Source organism: Poecile atricapillus, chromosome W (assembly GCF_030490865.1).
Source record: "Poecile atricapillus isolate bPoeAtr1 chromosome W, bPoeAtr1.hap1, whole genome shotgun sequence".
Classification (NCBI taxonomy): domain Eukaryota; kingdom Metazoa; phylum Chordata; class Aves; order Passeriformes; family Paridae; genus Poecile; species Poecile atricapillus.
This window is the reverse complement of record NC_081288.1, coordinates 41,377,627-41,397,108: the sequence shown is the minus strand read 5'-3', so window position 1 is coordinate 41,397,108 and position 19,482 is coordinate 41,377,627. Positions and strand designations below refer to the sequence as shown.

The window sequence follows — 19,482 nt, the reverse complement described above, 5'->3', positions numbered from 1 at the left end:
GATCAGCAGCCCATACTGCTCAATTGCTATAAGGAATGTGTGATCCACTCCATTACTAATGAGCTGTTGGAGAGCTGTTTCACAGTTGATGTGATATGAAAGTGAAGGTATTTTTGTATTGCATCACTCTCAAAGTAATTTTGAAAGAAATCCACAATTAAAGAAAAGGGCAAGAAAAAGAAAGCCATTGGTAGAGGCAGAGTCAGTCAGCCTCCAGGCAGAATAAGATTTAGGAAAGCAAAGCTGTAGTATCTATGTTAAAATAGACAAGCCAAGAAAATAAATTTCTATGTATTTGGTGTATCATCTTTGTATTATAGTAAATTCCTTTCTGTTACAACTGAAGAAACTACAATAGTAGCAACATGGCCAAAAGAGCAAAGATCAGCAGCGGAAGACCACTGGATGGCGAGGGTTGTAACAGAATTATGACAGAGAAAAGCCAGCAGCATTTGCCAAACTTTGCTTGACAAAGGCTAGGATCACTGGGACTGGCAACACAGAAGACATTAATAAGGCCACATTGATTGAACAGTCCTTCTAAACATCAGATATGTCTTTCTGAAGCATTTAATTTCTTCAGTGATTGATAAGGAAATATGAATATGCAGTTTGCCAAAAGCACTGGATTTTTTCTTTAAAGTCTTTTACCTATGTTGCGGTTTTAAAGCAGTAACTAAAAAATTACTTATTTCTTGCTGTGAGATATGGATTCGAACAAGAGCAAAACAGGCTTAAAACTTAAAAGGAAATAAAGAAAGTTTATTAACAAAACTACAAGAACACCAGAATAAACTTCCAGAAAACCCTTTTATCCCCCACTACCCACCATTCCTTTGCTCACATGACAACATAGAGACAAAAAAACTTTGGAACTTTGGTGTTTAAAACAGTCCCAATTCCTGCTAGAGTCTTTTCATCAGCCTTTGTAGAGAAACAGAAGTCTTCTTCTGCTAATCTATGGAGTTTCTCACGAGAAAACGATTTCTGTTATAGTTTTTTATTTCTCCGATGCCAGCTGCCTGGAAATCTGTCAGCAGTTCACTCCTCCCATTTCACATCACTCTGAGGTGTGTATGGGCCATGAGTCTAGGGATGTCATTTTTTAAGGATGAGTTATTCAAAGGCAAAAGTTCTCTTCATCTGTCTCTGTGAGCTTTGCTGGAAAACAGTTTTCTCTTTGCCCTCAAGGCCTCAAATCTTCGCTTCACTCTGTTCCAGCACCTCACTGTATCACAATTACTCTACCTTTTGCTCAAAATCCACACTTTGAAGACTCTATTCCTCCCAATATACTCTGTCATGAATTAAAGGAGTCTTTTCAAAACACTACTGTCCATCTCCATAGCTTTAACAGAAAAATATTTCAGCTTATAAAGCATCTCCTTAGTCTCTCTTCCCCATCTAAAACTTAACTCTTTTCCTCACTGTCTTTGGTGGTTTTATGATGTCTTCTTCATGTTGATTGTCTCTGTCTCTCTGGGAAAAAGGAGTAATCTGTACATTTTATCCAGGTAGTAAAAGAATTAAAGTCTTGGAAAGCTGCAGATGTTCAGGGTGTCAAGTTTCAGTCCAGCAGCAGAAACTACAAACTAAGCCCGGCTGGCCAGCTCTGTTTCTCCCCCCCACCCCCCCCCCCGCCCCTCCGTCCTCTGCGGCCTTGTCCGGCCTCCTCGGGGGGGGGGGGGGGGAAGGCCAAGACAGAGCCTTGCTACCTTGTCAGAAGCTAGAAACACAAAGAGAGCAAGAGAACTCTGGCTTTACATCTTAAGGGGGGGGGGGTCACAAGTTGATCTCACTTTTCAATGGTCAAAACTGCTGTCAATTCTTAGAAATGACTGATAATTGGTCAGGAGAAAAGACTCCCATCAGCCACCAGCAGCTTCAACTTTCTTAGCTCCCAAAGCTATCTTAAAGGTAAAGAGGTAAAGTCACCCCATGGCAACCTATGATGAAAAGAATTTATAGGGCTGTGCTCATAACAGAGGACTGGACAACCAACAGCCAATGAGTCAAATAGGGCATGCAAGGAAATTCTGACTAGCCCCTGGAACATTCTACAGCTTTATGCTAAGGCTGTTTTACAACCCACTGAAAGATAATGGTAGAAAGCAAAAGTGGATTTTATGTGGGCCAAGAGAAAACACTGAGAAACATTGAACAATGTTTGGCTGGCCAGCCAAATAAATGGGTACCATTGCAGAAAAAGAAAGATCAGTTAGATGAGAACCAGAGAAAGGGCTTGACTGTGGCAGTAGCAGTTGGGAACATTCAAATCTGGCCTAGAAATACACTCACTGACCTGGAAACACTATCAGTGTTCAAGTTGTCCTTGGTCATCAGTTTAATGAATGTGAATATGGAGACACCAAAGGTGGTCTTAGGCATTAGTAGCCCAGAGTCAGAAGGATACCATAACTCAGTATTGAAATTGATGCTCCTCAAGCTCTGTAATACATTCCCCAGCACTGGAACTCTAATGGATTTTTTTTGTTAGGGATGGACAGCTCTGCACATTTATGCTACGCCTTAGATAGCAAGCCCTGAGAGATGTGAGCTAACTCTGTGCCCAGTACATCTACTTCATGTGCTCACTTTCTACACCCACCTGAAAGGAGCCTGTAGCCACAAGGGGGGTCAGTCTCTTCTCCCAGGCAACCAGCAACAGGACAAGGGGACAGTCTTAAGCTGCACCAGGGCAAATTTAGGCTGGACATTAGGAAAAAGTTCTCCACAGAAAGGGTGAGTGGGCATTGGAATGTGCTGCTCAGGGAGGTGGTGGAGTCATCATCCCTGGAGGTGTTTAGTGAAAGACTGGATGTGGCACTCAGTGCCATGGTCTGGTGGACAAGGTGGTGCTATGTCATAGGTTGGACTTGATCTCAGAGGTCTTTTCCAACCTAGTTAATTTTGTGATTCTGTGATGGTTTTAATATGTTCTATCATAGTTTTACATTATATTATAAGAGGTTTTTTAATTATATATAACATTCTTTAGTCCCTTACTTTGAATAAAGAAAAATTGAATATAAAAACATCCTACTTATAACACCTGAACAGAAATAAATATGGCACTTGAAAATAAATTGCCTATCTCTACTTTTTCTTAGGATATTATCACCACAATGAAGACGTACTATTCAGACTAAATAATATAATTGTCAGACAGAATCTTGTATATTTTTAGAACCAATAGTGTAAATCCATTTTTTGTTTAAATTTTTTCTTTAAGTATTTTATTAAAACAACCCTGACCATTTTGCCATAGGCATATCTCTTTGGCAGAATAAACTTATAGCCCAAGTCTCACATTAATTTCAGCATTTATAAAATGCTCTCATTTTTTAAGAGTGATGTAAAATATTTATTTTGGCCATCTTAGTAATGAAATCAGATTACTATTAAATATTATAAAATGAGAGTTTAAATTATCATGTTTAAATACAAGAGAAGTGGAAAAAAACACAAGAAGGTATTCTCTTCAGTGTTCTCTTGTTCCTACTGACATGAAGGACTGGGCATAGAATGAATTGCCTAAAAAAGGTCCTTGGAATCTCTGCCTCTGAAAGAGGAAACAGGCTCACTGACAGTTACAGTAAGGAATAGACCACCTTACTTTTGTAACTGTACCATACAGCCATTTGAAGCACTTGGAACTGTCTGGGCAATTCAATAGTTAATTCTATAAACACAGTAGTATTCCATCATGCTTGCTGAGCAAGTTAAAATAGAACACAACTTTCATTGACCAGAGGAAGAGAATAATTTAAACAGAAAAAAAATCCCAAACATGACTAAAGTAGCACTGTTCTGCAAGTATTTTTAATGGATCAGGCCCTCAGCCTCCTAAAATTAATTAATGCTTCAATCAAAATTGTCTTATCTCACTAGAAAATCTAGTTTCTCTAATATCCAGCTACCCTGGATTTCAGTTAAGACTCAAAGAGCAAAGAACTGATGGAGAGGACCTCATAAATGATTTATAGATGTCCTACTTTTGTGTATGGCACATTAATTATTCTGCTTAATGCATCCATATGGTTTCCTAATTCATTCGTTACCAAAAGCCTCACATTACAGTTATTTCATTAAAGTTGATATCCATTTTCAGCCAGATTCTTACAAAGTATATTTAAAAATTAGAGCCACAATCAGATTTTGTATTTAGTCTGTGGATTTCAAATCATATATCTATCTATTCAATTATTGCCCTATTACCTACTTATAGAGGAGTCTTTGTTGTCTTGTTTTGAGGTTTTTTTTATTAATATATTTATCAGCATTCTAGAGATTTCTTGCTATTTCATTATTTGCATTGTCTTTTACACGTGCAGTTTATCTTTCCCTTTTTGCCCAACTCCAGTCATTTGAGCCCAACCACAAATTTATACAGCATGCCAAAGGAATGTTCCTACAGCTATTACCCACCTTCTCTTCTCCCACCACAGTCCTCTGTTAACAAGGATTCTACCAGGGTCAGTCCAGATACCCTTAAAATTAAGCATATGTCAGAGTAGCCAAGGGACAAAGGGGAGAGGTCTTTTTAGGAAGTATTTTTAATTTTCAAGTTAATTTCTATTGTCTGTACACACTTTTATTGTAGCTAATTACGTAGCGCCACAGCATCCTGTTACACCATTTCAGAGAAAGTCTGTGAGAAAGGTTTTGGGGACAATGTCTGCTTATTTTTCATCATCAGCTTAAAACAAGGAATATAATTTCTACACTGTTTCAGCTTTACTTTGTGTAAAGAATACAAAAGCTCTAAGACGGCAGTATTTAAGTTTATTCTTCCACTCACCCAAAACATTTGTTTTAAAGACCTGACATCTCAGAAGACTGCACCACTATGACTATGTGTTACAGTACCTGAAAATAAACTTTTGTAACATGAAATTACTTTTCTACATGAAATTGAAATATTATATACATTTGTAAAGAGTGGCCTCCAGAGCTGTGTTCTTAATTAGACAACATACCATGTGTTGCACGAAGAAAGCATATCAGCAACAATTTGGCTAAACAAAGCAGAAAGCTGTAAGTGTTGCCAGAACACCACAGGACCATAAAAGAAGTGTGTTTTCGAAAAGGAAACAAGATTACTAGTACAATTAGTACCAGCAGAAAGATAACCTCTTATGCTGAAACTGCCAACAGAAAAATGGGCAAAAAAAAAAGAAATTCAATTCAATCAGTGCCATTGTATAAATTTAGTTTATTTTAAATGTAAATATTTTCATTTACATTGTCATCAATTTCTATGCTACACTTTATTAACAATGACTATTCCCAAAGAGAACACTTGATCTCAGCCAAATTTATACAAAGCAGATGTTCCCTTATTATTCTCCAATAGCTAAAAAAGGTTGAAATGTAAATCTGTTGCAATTTATGTTTAAATAAACATTAATGTAACATATGCAGTCACTCACCTTTTTACACTATTAAACACTATTATTTTAGCAGTCTTGATATATACTCACAATGCTCTTCATGATGCATCTATTCCATACTCAATTTAAAGTGCTGTATCCACTAAAAATATTTTCCACCAGTTTACTGTGGTGCAGAGACAAGTAAGAATTAAGGTCCATTAAAAATTGTCAGTCATAGCTGACCTTCAAAGGAAGGACAGTGAAACACCAGTTAAATGCTTTCAGCAACAAGAAAACAGAGACAAAGAATTTGTATCTCTATGCTTACTTCCCTGGACTATTCCCCTTTCCATGAATCAGTTTGATATTGAGGTGACTGAAAAAACATCATTCACCCGAGAGCTATGCTATCACATTTAAACTCCAGTATCATCTGAGCCTGTGCATTTAATTTCAGAATCCAATATTTATTCTTTGCAAAACAGATGCCAAAGTGCAGTAGTGCTAGACCTAGGAAACATTTTAAAAAGTAAATTCAGATGATCTTCTGCTCCAAAATGTTGTTTGGCTGATTCAAATACTGTTCAGCTTATTCAAAAATTTAAGACTGTGTCTTAAGATATAACATATTAATGTCATGATGATAGAAAACTAATGAATTTGTGTTTTTTTTCAAAAGCAGTTTTTAGAAGGCTTAATATTTACGGGGGTTACACACCGGAACACATTATGAACCATCTATTAAGGGCCTTTATAGAAACTGTCACTTTTCCTAACAACAGTCAGAAGTGAAGAACCAGAAGGATTATTCCAGAGGCTGAACTGCCAGATCCAACAAAACACTGACTGATAAGAAAACACACACTGTCTTGCTGTCTTTTATCTGAGTGCCCTTTATCTGCCTTTCAAATGTTAAATGTGCCTTTTAACTGTAGGGGATTTGGGTTTTCACAAACATAGTTCTCTGAGGGTGCTAAGAGAATTTTTAGGAAGTGCTTTTGGATTCTTTATTCCTGAACATTATCAATACAATTTATAGATTCACTGTGGGAAGTAGTCACTGATTTTCTATTGGTGGGTCTCATGATCCCAACAGGGCCAATAGCTTATTTATGATTTTGAACATAAAGCATGTGTGATTCTAGTGATGCCACCTGTAACTCTGCATGCCAGGAAACCTTCCCTTTCCTTAGTCAAATTTAGGCAGTAATAGGTTTCCACTCACCTGTAAGAGGAAAAAAGAACATTGATAGAGGTAGAGCAACCTCCTGAACTTCTGAAATACAAACCTGTGTGTACTGTTCTAGGTAATGAAGTCAGTGCAGTTCCAACCAGTGAGGAGTCCTCTGAACCCAAATGGTGAAACACACAAATTGTAGTCTGGACACTGTCATAAAAAAGCCAAAGACTTTCCACTATTGTCTAAATCTCTGTGTCCTTTCTTCTGGAATTCAGTACAGCATGGCATAGAAATAGTATAGAAGCCTTTTTCAATCAGAGGAATAAATGGGGCCGTGTAAGAAACAAGGAGGGGGGCCTCGGGGGGCTTTGTTGTTTATTTAGGGGAAGGGGGATTCCCTCTTTTGGAGACCAAAGCAAAACACAAACAAGACATTTGTACTGGATCAGCCCAAGATCAACACTTCTCTGAATTTCCCATTAGCTGAAACAATGTGATTCGGGTCAAACAAATCATTTCCTCTGCAAGTATGAGATGGGTGGTGCTCTCTACCCCTTAGCTCAGCAACTAGATCATATGAAATGAGAAAAAGCTCAAATTCAGTTTTTTCCATTACCTCCTTTAGAGCAAGGCTTTGAGCCAGGTCTCCCACACTTGGGTATACAGCTTAAGCAACAGTGAAGATCTTTGATTTGGCTGCAACTGTATCTGAATTTAATTTTACGGAAATGCTTAAAAAAATTTAAAATTATCAGTTAATAAAGATTTTCCTAGAGGAAAAAACACACATATTTGGAGAATGGAAGAACATAAGCAGATTCTGTTCTGCTACACACAAGTATTTAATTTATAGCTGGGATTGGCCAGTAACATGAATACACAGTTGAAATAAATATGGAACAGCTGACACCTCCTTTAGAGATAAACTGCACAAGGCTAACTGTCAATGAAACTTTAAGCTTTGGCTTAAAAACATATAACATGCCTGCTCCTGAAATCCTGATTTTCATTTAAATGGTGCAGCTTATGAAGAAAATGAAATGACTTTAAGAAACATCTTCCCTTCACTAAAAATGCAGGAAAAGGAACGCTGTGACTAAAGAGCATATGGGCAATTTGTGAAAAATATGACCAGGTTTTGTGCAAGTGTAACATCCCACTGAATGTTACAAAAGCACCCCCAAAGTTGCCAGCAGTAAGATAATAAATCAAAACATTAGGTTGCTGAATATCCCACTAACATTCTTTTAACATTTTTGCAAATCAGGTGACAAAAAGGTGCCTTAAGGAGGTTTTAGTGCATGTTACAACCTAATGCAATCATTCCTATTTTCCACAAAGACTGACAGCAAACACAATACCATGCTAATGGTTCAGTATGCAATTATCGCTGCTGAAGTGCACAGAAGGAAGCATAAAGCAAATGAGGCCAACTAATGCAGACTCTCTAGATTTCTTTGTGCAAACAAAATCCAGAATGACAGAGCTGCAGGCTACTAGGTCTATTTGCAGGGCTTGCTGCAGATACGTTATGTCAAGTATAATAACTCAAGGAGTAATGGCAAGCATCAATCTAACTAGGAGGTGGACTGGAGTCTAGAAGCCAAATACTGTGAAGACCTGACATTTGGGGTCACAATGTAAAGTGTAAAAAGACACAACAGTGATTAGAACAGTCACACTAAGTGTATTGACTGATACTGCCCACTCTTGAAATGTGTGACTAACATTTAGAGCTTGTTAACAATTCAGCACTGTAATTATAATAAGATCTTAAAATTTCACAAGCAGCATGGCACTTGTCCTCTGTTATTCCAAGCACTGCACAAATACATGACCTGGAAATGGAGATGGATACAGTTGATACCTCACTAGATTCTAAGATCTTACTCCTCAGAAAGTTCCTGTGAGAAGTCACTGCAGAGACATGATTCTGTTTATGCCTCCTTGGCCTTGGCTAGTGCCAATCCCTCTCTTAGGCCAGGAATAACAAACGTTCAGTGACAAAACACAACATCTGACTTTTCGTTATATTTCATAGATAGTTAGCTTGGCTGTTTGCCCCAGCACTGTTTGACCTGTCATTTATGGACTACTTGTTCTCCTCACTCGTATTTTTTTGCCTTATTTTTAATCCATTGTTTTACCTTAATATACTTTCAAAAATATTTTGACTTCATTAAAGTATACAGAGGGACTGAGCTTAGGGTACTCTTACCAGCCAGGAGCAGTAGGATGCAAAGAGCCCTCTGAGTCACAGCACCAAACTGTGTATGATCTTTCCAGACAGCAGGAGGTAAATGGATTTTTTGAAGTCAGAATTTGATGGACTCAAGGCTGAGACCCCAGGGTCAGGCACAGTACTCAAAAAGAAGCTCTTTTGTCACTTCTATTATTGTAATATAGCATAATTACATCTAGAAATAGATAGAACCACATATATATGTACGTCTACAATTATCTAGCAAAAATTATGGCATTACTGCACAGGGTGTAATGGGATGATTAACCCACCATTTTGAATAACTTTCAAACTGACCATAGTATATCATATCACGCAACACATGATGCAAGGCAGACAGTGCACGAGCATCAAATCCTTTGCTTCAGAAACTGTGCCTCTTCTTTTGTAAGAACATCCTCAATCCTCTTCCCTTCTCTAGGTCCCAAAGAAAATTACTTTAAGTCTGTGGTCTCCTAAAAGTAATCCTAAATTTCTCTCTAATGGATCATGCCTAGCTATCACCATTTCTCACAGACTTCTATGCATATTTATCAGACTGAGACTGTAACATTTCAAGATGCCTTTAGTGATTGTTCAGCATGGCCTTACTGGGTCACTTAACTGGGTGGATGCTGAGCCAGCAGAGGCTGACACAGTATTTGAGAGATAGCAGAGTTCCTAACAAAGAGAGCTGAAGAAAGGAAGGGACTTCATCTTATGTCAAGTCAGGGTATTCAGCACCAGGAAAAAGAATAATAAGAGATTCTGGATAAATAGTCAGTCAAGTGGACAGCTGCGGGAAAAGTGAAAAAGGCTATAAGTGAAAAAAACATTATCAGAGCATCTTCTTGTCTTGGGATTCTCAGAATCATTTACCTTCTGGCATGCAGAAAGATCACACACAACTTGGTGCTGACTCAGAGGGCTCTCTCTATCCTACTCTCATTCAGTAAGACTCAGTGACTTAGCCTTGAAAAAAAAGGCATCTTGTATTACCAAATTGCCAGTGAGAAGAAACATCCATTTTTCATTTAAAGAAAACTAAAACATAAATTCCACAAAAAGTGCTCTATGCTCATGAAAGGAAATCTACATTAAATGTCTCCACAAAAGATGCAGGTATAGGGAAAACATTCTTTGGACTGAAAATAACCATAAGCATTGGATTCCCCACCTCTTTATCAGAATCTTTTCATAGAGTTCTTCTTACAGCCCCCCAGCAAAACCAGTCAGTGGAGAGAATTGCAATGTTCAGAAGAAAGGGTATACAGTAGTCTGGTTCCCATTGTTTTGCTGGTCTTTTCAAGGAAGAAGCAAGTGGGTGTCCTGTGTGCTCCTGAGAAGGAACTTAGGGATTTCACGTGGATGCCATGGCTTCATAAGAGTACAAAGAATTAGAAAAATAGACATTTCCAGCAGAAAAGAGGTGTGGAAAGATGAAATAAAATTTAGGAACAAATAATATAGAAAATTCTGGGCTTTGACACTTGTAATTAAACCTGACCCATCAGAATATGGGGAATTAAAGGAGAAATAGATGTATACATCTAAGGCCATGTCAGCAAGTGAGCAAAAGATGCATCTTTTTTGAGTATGTAGTATGAGGAAAGTTATATAAGAGAATACAGCAGTACTTGTGGGATGAATCTGACATAAGTGTAAAAGCAGTTCTGCTGTGGTTTCACAGCCACATGGCTTTCAGCTACCCAAACCCACCCAGAAGAAGCTCACCTACTTGAACTGTGCCTAGATTTGGAAAGGATTTCCACATTATTTCCACATAAAATGTGTTGTTTAAGCTGGGATCAGCTCCAGATTAAGATGTCACTAAATGTACACGTCTGCCTGTGTGTATGAGTATATATAAATAGGTAGTCAGTGTGCAGTTGGTGCCTAAGCACCCATTATCATCAATATAAATCTTGTCACTACAGCCATTTGGAATTAGGGAACTCACCCTGAAGCAGATATCAAAGCTGTATTATACTAGTAGATTAAATACATCTGCTACTGTTCTCTGGCAGTGAGAAAACTGATGTGGAAATGGTCCATGTCAGTACTAATCTCCGAGTCAGGATGATTACATACAGTCTGAATACTGGATATGGTCCCTGACCTATATTAACTCCCTAGTAATCCAGAAAGTGTTTAGAAACATGCTAGATACCTTAATAGATTACCAGCTTGAATACCTGGTTCCCACAGGAATATCTACTTATAGATACATATGTTGTTGTGCTTTATTCTTCCACTGAATCTTCTCTCAAAATACTAGCACCTGAAGTTCTTCCTTGTGCTCTCTGGCATGGTTGAAATAGTTCAAATATTGGAGACAAAATAGATGTGATGGTATGGGAAAGCTATAGCTCTGAGGCATTCAGCCATACACAGCCCTACACAAAATGCCATGGAAAAGGCAAAGAGAAGCTCTGTGTGGCTGTCTGTGAATCATATGTCCCATTGGCATTAGCTGAAAGAAACTAATTAAATCAATTCAGTTCAGTAACACTCACGTAAATCAAACAAAAATTAAGAGATGAGCTGAATTTTAGGCTATAGTACAGTGCTGTGGCATTTCCAAGCAACAGAAAAAGAAAGAGATTTCATGTTTATATAAGAAGGTGTAGAGTAAAAGTGAGGTGTGGAAGGGAAAATTTCAATATATTGAGCAAATTTATTACCTTTACATTTCTGAAACACTTCACAGGATGCAAGTGAAAAAAGCATCAGAGTAGCTTAGTCCAATCTTGGTACAATACATGTGTGTGCCTGAGAGAGGCTTTGGACAGACCAAACTACATCAGGTTACAAGGGATGATGCTTTAGCATATCCATGAGGTGATAATTTAGACCTAGTCAGAGCTGTAACCTTTACTACAAGTCCTTCTGCTTTTCTCTCAAGTTCAGCCCTAACTCCATAGATGTTTGTATGTGCTCTGTTTTTTTAATAAGTATGTTAGGTGATGATTTCTATCATAAGTGATTATCCACATTCTATTCCCACTTTCCATGTTCTGTCTTGACCTTGGTGGTTCTCACATTCAGTATTGGAAATACTTGGAATAAACACAAATAAACATTTTGAGAACTTGTTCATTGCACTAATTCTCTGCTACTTTAAATGAGCATATGGTTTCTGAGATGCAAAATAAAAGCTTAAAAAATAGAAAATTTGGGTATTATAAAAAAATTATGTAACTCTGTACGTTTTCCAAGCAATTTTCAGATGAGTTGGTCTCACATCATCTAGAGAGACAGCTAAACAGAACATATGGGTAAGCACTAAGGCATTTATAGAACAGTCAAAATGCTTCTAAGACCTCAAAACTGTCTTCACTTCCTTCAAAAAACAAGGTGAACTGAACACATACAAGCATGAAAACAAACAACAGGAACTTAGTATCAGCTAATGTGATTGCCTTTAATTATATAAAACTCCCTCCCAGAAAATAAATACCTTCTCTTCCTCACTTAGGCAAACAAAGACTGCAATATCTCCAGTTTCAGTAAAATGACTTCTTAACTTGTTCTTTACTGTTAGTCACAAAACATCACTTTTTGACACAATACCTGCAGAATTCTTGGCTTCATAGAACTCTGCTGTGCATTGGCAACATTTTCCTTGTCAGATGGTTTAGTCCTTAGCACAAAATACAACCTTGTAATAGTTCTGCATTAGGCATCCACTCACCCTACCTGTCTACCTTGATCATGAAGAAAATGGACTTTAAGTCACTAAAATTAGCTTGAATTCAGTTTCCTCTCCTCTGCAGAGCCAACAGAGCATTGATTTATTAAAAAAAAAAAAAAAAAAGTTGCTGGCTTTCATATTAAATCACAATGTACACCAGTCATGTAACTGGATTACAACAAGCACTAACAGTAGCAACTACCCTTCCAAGTTGAACAACCAACAACATCACTAAAGGCTGGAACAAAAAGGGTCAGCCAGGGCAAAATAACAAACGCTGATGCTTGCCCTATATATTAAAAACCAGAAAGCAGCAACAGGCAGTGAGTGCTAATTCAAAACAAAGAGGGAGTGATACACCTGCAATTCAAAACGAATCAGATTCCCTTAGTAATTACATTAACGCTACAATCTACTTCAGGTGACATTCAAGAGGGAGAAACAGAATGTTGAAATACAGAAACCTGGGAGGAGCAGAGCTGTGCTTGGATGATAGCAACCACCCTGTTGTGGGACAGCTGCCCTTTTAAAGGAGGCATCTTCAAAATTTCTGATGGTGGGATTAGTCCAATTCACTGTCTGACTCACAGCACTTTGGCTTCAAACATACACTTCCCCAAAGGCTTTTTCTCAAAGGATGACATTAGAAACAAACCAAAACCACTGTTCAGCACATCCAGAGAGAGCTGAAGAACCAAAGCAATAAACAGCTTTCATGTCATGATTAGCTCACACTATTATACCTCCCCTTAAAGCACATATGGTCCTCAGCCAGAACAGAAGGCTTCAGAGCAGCAGCTCCATCCCAGAAATGCAGTAGCAAAGCCTCAGACTGAAGTCACTTAATGAGAACTTAATATAGATTTAATGGACCTTTTTTTTTTTATGTGAATTTGTCTGACAATTGAAAATCTGCCTCATTTAGCTTTTAATGCAGCCACAGAGCCAGTCAGCTAAAATCAGGGTAGCCCCAGTATATTTTGCAGGATTCTTCCATTACTAGCTGAGGACCACGTGTCTCCAAAACTATGCAATACCCTACTAAAATAACAGTTCATAGGTAAGAGTGTCATTTAATGAAAACAAAGGAGAGCCATGCCTACCTATTCTGAGTTCTTTGAACTAATAGAAAGGTTTCACCTTGAACAAAGTGAAATAATGCTTGCACTGGAAAAAGCAGAGCAGTACCTTCACTATGGAGTCCACCCTGCTGGCTTAGGCTAGCTTTGAGGCATAGATATATCCAGCTTGCTTGGCACCTCCTTCCTTTGATCAATACCATTCAATGTTGGGACTCTGTTTGCAGTTGGCCTGCCCCCAGTAAAGCAAGACTGACAGTACCTTATTTTGCTCTGATATGAACACTTCCACATAGCTGAATCTTGTTCACTAACAATGCTAGCCATCTAAACTCTGATGAGGTCTTGTTCATATGGTATGCAACAAGTCCAGAGCACAGCTTTTTGAGCCTAGTTCCCTGACAGTACTTTTTAACTGTTAAAACTTTAATAATGGACAAATGAAATTATTACCTTCTATTTTTTTACCCTGATTATTCTTTTCATTGTCACTACTCTATTGGATTTGGTGCATTCATGAGGGCAGATCTCTGGAGTACCCTACAGGGAACTCATATGGGATTCTGAAACACTTGGTGTGCCAACATGCTCTACTGTTCTATACTCTTTTTTCCTTGTCTGTAAAGGCCATTCTCTCTTAATCTCTCATTTTCCTCTGGAACAAGCAATTTACAGCTTTCACTTTAATCTTTATTAGTTCACTCTAATGAGTGCAGAAGTCGTTTTAAGTGGCTCTTCTTCCCTCCAGGTATCAAGGACAGCTGCCTACACACGAGGGTGAGGAAAGAAGTGTCTGTGCACGGATTGTACCATGCACCCCACCAAGGACAGCTCTCCTGACAGTAGGCTGCTCCTCTGGCACAAAGGGTGAGGATGCAGCAGGGCAGCATCAGTACATGGTTAAATTGACATGCCCTTCACTGCAGGAGGGAGCACTGCCATCATCATTTTCAGAATAGGAAAGGTTACACACAGACTTAACTGAAAGTGGAGGGTCCCCAGTCCATATGTCCCAGAAGAAGAGCATATGGCTTACACCAACAAAGTTCTTATTCTTTGCAAGAAACAGGAAATTTTTTTTCAATCAGAAGTAAGAATAATGGTGGATTTACCAGAAGAACAGAAGTGAATGAAACCTATATGTCACCCTCTTAAAATCTCACTGGCTCTGTAGAATAGTTCCCTGAAGTATATTTTCTTGTGACTCATGCAGAATAAGTTTAAAGCTCATCCAGTAAAAACCGTGCAAACATCAGTCAAGACAAGAGGATCAACAGCATTTGAGGCAAAGGTAAGGTCTTTACCTACAGAGAGGCTATATTCTGCACTGGTTCACCAGTTTGTTTGTTAATCAGCGTGATTATATGTGTGCAAATTCCACCAAAGTGAAGAAATTCAAAACAAGTAGTCATTATTTAGATTCAGATGATCAGTCAGGCTACCCAAAATTACAATCCGTCTATATTTATCTGCAGGCATATTTATTCACAAAAAAAAAAACCCTCCAGAACCCAGAAAAAGTCACTTACCACAATAATCACATTTCTTGTAGGAATGGGAAGATTCTCTACTTCCAGATCTTGACCAGTCATTGCTAAGAGATTGAGGGATGGGTCATAAACAGACCTGGGGAAAGCTGATTTAAGAATTATTGCAGGGTGCAACTTGCTTATTTTGGTGTGGGAAGCAGAATGGAAATTTTGTTTGGAATCCTTATAGCTGTCTGTATCCAGACTTTTCTCCACACTCTCCACATGGTGATAAATAAACACAGGTTTTCCACTCTTTCGCTGATGAATTGCCAAAAAGTGATCACTGTCTCCAGAAAAGCAGCCTGTAGAAAGAGAAGAGTAAGTTTAGAATGTCTCTCTTGGCTATTCTGTAGATGGCACTGGAAATTCAATGAGATCTTTGTGTTCTGATAAATTTGGAAAATATATTTGGAATACAAGAATCCACTTAAAATCTTACTGTGTGTTTTCCATAGCAATAGATTAACAGTACTACAGAGTCTACTAAGCATGTGAAGCGTACTACATTCTTGAGGTCATTTTCACACGGCTTTTAAAAATGTTATTTATATTTCCAGCCATGGCTACATTTAAAAAATTATGTATAAAAGCAGAACACATGCTGAGCCAAGTTCAGCTTCCGTATTGATATCAACTTCAATTGGAAAACATATGCAGTCAACTTTGTGACGTGTTTTGTCACCCAGTAATATCAAAGATGAGAAAGCAGTGATTATCTGTTACAAATGGGCACTTGAGGAGAAAAGGTCAAGAACCTGATCAAAAAATCAGATTTAAACATGTGAGAAAATTCAGACTTGTCCACAATCCTAATTCTGCATTCCTTGTTCAGCTGCTTGTATCAGGAGGCCTTACAGCTTCTTGTGCGAACACTTGTTATGACCCAGCCTTCACTCAAGGATTGCCTGGCCAGCCAATGGAGCATCTAGCTCTCTGCAGAGGAGATACTGGGGTGTAGCCATACTTTGTATACCTTGGTACTGGGCACAAAGAACTCTCTTAAATTAGACAGGGGACTTACGCAGAGTTACAGAGTTGGGCCTGCTCAGCCTCAAAAGGAGATGGTTGAGAGGGGACCTCATCAATGTCTATCAGTATCTGAAGTCAGGGTGTCAGAGGACGTTTCCAGGCTGCTCTCAGTGGTGCTCAGTAACAGGACAAGAGGCAAAGGACAGAAATTGATGCACAGAAAGTTCCATCTGAATATGAGGAAGAACTTCTTTACTGTGTGAGTGACTGAGCACTGGAACAGATTGCCCAGAGAGATTGTGGAGTCTTGTTCACTGGATATACTCAAGAATGGTCTGGATAAAATCCTGCGCAAAGTGCTCTCAGATGATCCTGCTTGAACAGGGAAATTGGACCATATGATCCCACTGGCCCCTTCCAACCATACCCATTCTGTGATTCTGTAATTACATGGGTTTAATTATGTATTAGTGAAAAATAAGTTCTCTTTTGAAAGACAAAGTACTTCCAGACAATGCCTTTATAAGAACTATGACTAAATTGTTATGTGGTTTTTGGTTTTGTTTTCCTTTTTTTTTCCCATGGATGAAAAATAGTGAATCTTCAGTGCCTTTATGCTGAACAGAATAGCTACAGTTCAGGTCTCAGTCTGGAAGGCAGTTATCTGACCAGAAAAAAAATTAGGCAAGGATGAGCTGCCTCACAGATAAAAGGTAACTGAAGCTGCATTGGTCACCCTCAGAAAAACACTCTAAGAAACGAAGTGTGGTAGAAAAAGGATTTTGTGCCCTGAGAAAAGTGAACCCAGAGAGGTCACTGATCAGCCTGGAATTACCTCTTCACATGTTGCTGGAGTTAATGGGAATGTTCAATTTGAGAGCTGATTTTTAGTTAAAAAATACAAAATCAATGTTATTTTAATTCTTATAATGAACTACAAAGAGCAGCTTAGCACCAACAACATTTCAATTCAGGTTGAACAAGAAATCATTTTGTTCTATTCAAATCAAATTTTTCCTCTGATTTTTCTTGCTTCTGTAAGCAAATCAAAATAATCAGTCATTTGCACAGCTCTACTCAGTGCCCTTAGGAGGTTTCACTGTAGGTAATTACATTCTGTTGACCTAATTTCCTCATGAAATTTCAGTTAGGGAAATCAAGGACAATACCTTATCTCTGTTATAGTATTGCTTTGCATCATTGAGAAATGCATTCTCTGGAGTAAGTGGGTCCCTGTCAGTAGGCAGTGAAGCAATTTATAACATAGATGAACAGGAAATCAATAGTAAAAAGACAGAGCACAGACCCTCTATTATAAAATAAAATGCTAAATCTAAGACTACTCTTTCAAATGGCTGAAACAAACATAGCCTCCTAGATGACCACATGTTTTTAGGTCTTGTCAGGTTTTGATTGGGAAGACATCTGAAAGCAGGAGGAAAGGAAAAAAAAAGAGAAACTGCAGAGTATAGTCTTAAAGACAGCTAAATTTCAAAACTTGTTAAACTTGCTGAGTTCTCATTAAGCTTTGTGGGTGTTGGCTTCATCGATAAAATCCTGAGGGCTGGTCTTAACTAGCAATTTAGAGAGTTGTGTCAGTGGCAAAATAAAAATAAGGAAACATCAGCACTTCTCATCATCACCTACTTTTCACAGTCATCTCTTTGCTGGATTTATTTTCATGTCTCCTTCACAGAAAATCAGTATTTCAAAACTGATCAGAGATTAAAAAAAGAAATGTAACCACCAACACATTTGGTGTGTCTTCTTTGCTTCTTTCATTCCTATTCCTTTGTTTCTGAGGGAATCAAACCAACTATGATTCTCCTTGAACTCTTTGCATTGCATTTTTACCCACGTCAATATTCCAGCTTTCCCTCTTATTATTTTCACTAAATGAAGAAGAAAAAATTACAATTAACTACCTGCCCAAATTCTTCCCTGAATATTTTTGATAAAAAAATCGTTAAAGGAACTACCCAAAAAGCTCACTTGTCCTTGAATCTCAATACTTTTTAACAGCAGAGTCACCATTTGCTTCTAAATCCCAGACTTTCTTCCATTACAATGCTAAATATCACATCAGTAGCACCAGTCCCTGCAGCCATACAAGGTCCATTGTAGCAAATTTTCAAGATGGACAACAAAATATATTGTTTAACCTGTAGTAATGAGAAATTAAAAGTCTAATTACATAACATTATACTCACACAAAACCCTTTTCATCAGCTAAGCAGTCAGATGTTCAAGTATATTCCAAGAAAATTACTACACTTAATTTGGTTATCTGAGAAGTCCACACAGACCCAGTATTTTAAGCAGGTTACAAGCATCCACAGTGCCCCATGTGAAAAACTTCACTAAACTTAGAAGACTGTGTAGAAGGCCCTAACCACTACCAGACTTGGGCTCCCAGACTGCCATGGATGCCTCAGGTGACGCTCACAAATGAGCCCCCCTTGATACTACAGGGGAACCTAAACTTCCTCTCAATCTGATGAGGTGATAATATATTTCTCCTTGACCCTGCAGACTTTAGCTCCAAACACAAGCAATTAGGCACCAACCAGACATTGGAGAATTAAGTAGTTAGAAATACCAGCACTTCTGCTACATAACACCTTTAAATATTTCCACTTTCCAACCCTAAAGGGAGAGAAGGCTGGGATTCCTGTATCAAAATGTACATCTACAAAAAAATAATATGCTTCTCTCTAGCCACCAGGGAAACTGTCAGAAGCTATGAAGAACTGATTTTGGTGCTTTTTAAGCTTCAGATATCCCAACATACACAAAAATTCAGTAAATATTGTTTAGGAAAAGGCTCAAAAAATATAATTCCTAGAGGTTTCTCTTCCATAATCGTAGCAAGCTTTATCCAAAATTATGTTCTGATAGTATCTTCACACTACCCTGTTTGAACTCTACCTCAGGATGTAGAGTTATTTATGACTCACTTGAAATTCACCCAGTGCTGCTATTATCTATTAACTATAATAATTTTATTCCTTCTCCTAAAATTGTCTCCCCTCAAGTGTATTTACCAAGAATTATAATTTATTCTGCCTCAGCACTGTGAACAGACTAGGTGTTAGATTGTGATTCCATGCTGTTTCTTCTATCCAAAAAAATGCTGAGTCTTCATCTATTACTCAGCTCAATGTAGCTATCTTCATGTCAATGGAAATTTTATTTGTACCAAAGTGAACAATAATCAATGGTTAATTTCAAATCCACATCAGAACTTCTCTTTACAGCAGGTTTGTATGTACTTTTGCTCCTAGAAAATAACCAGTCCTTTCTTCATTCAGATCATCTCATGTAATAACCATTCCAACCCTCTTTAGCAACAGAAGCTGCACTGTGACTCTGTACTGATGTGAACTGTTTTCATTCCACCCTCCAGTTCTTCTGTCTGTATGATGTAGTGAC

The 19,482-nt window shown here is 38.1% G+C and overlaps 1 protein-coding gene across 1 annotated transcript in view; it reads right to left on the bottom strand.

Annotated features, from left to right (window-relative positions):
* LOC131592089 (receptor-type tyrosine-protein phosphatase R-like) overlaps positions 1-19,482 on the bottom strand; it is a 211,443-nt gene that overhangs the window by 110,051 nt on the left and 81,910 nt on the right. The window contains exon 3 of the mRNA XM_058863366.1: positions 15,079-15,383. Coding sequence (XP_058719349.1) covers positions 15,079-15,383 — 305 coding nt within the window. The remainder of the gene's footprint in view (positions 1-15,078; positions 15,384-19,482) is intronic.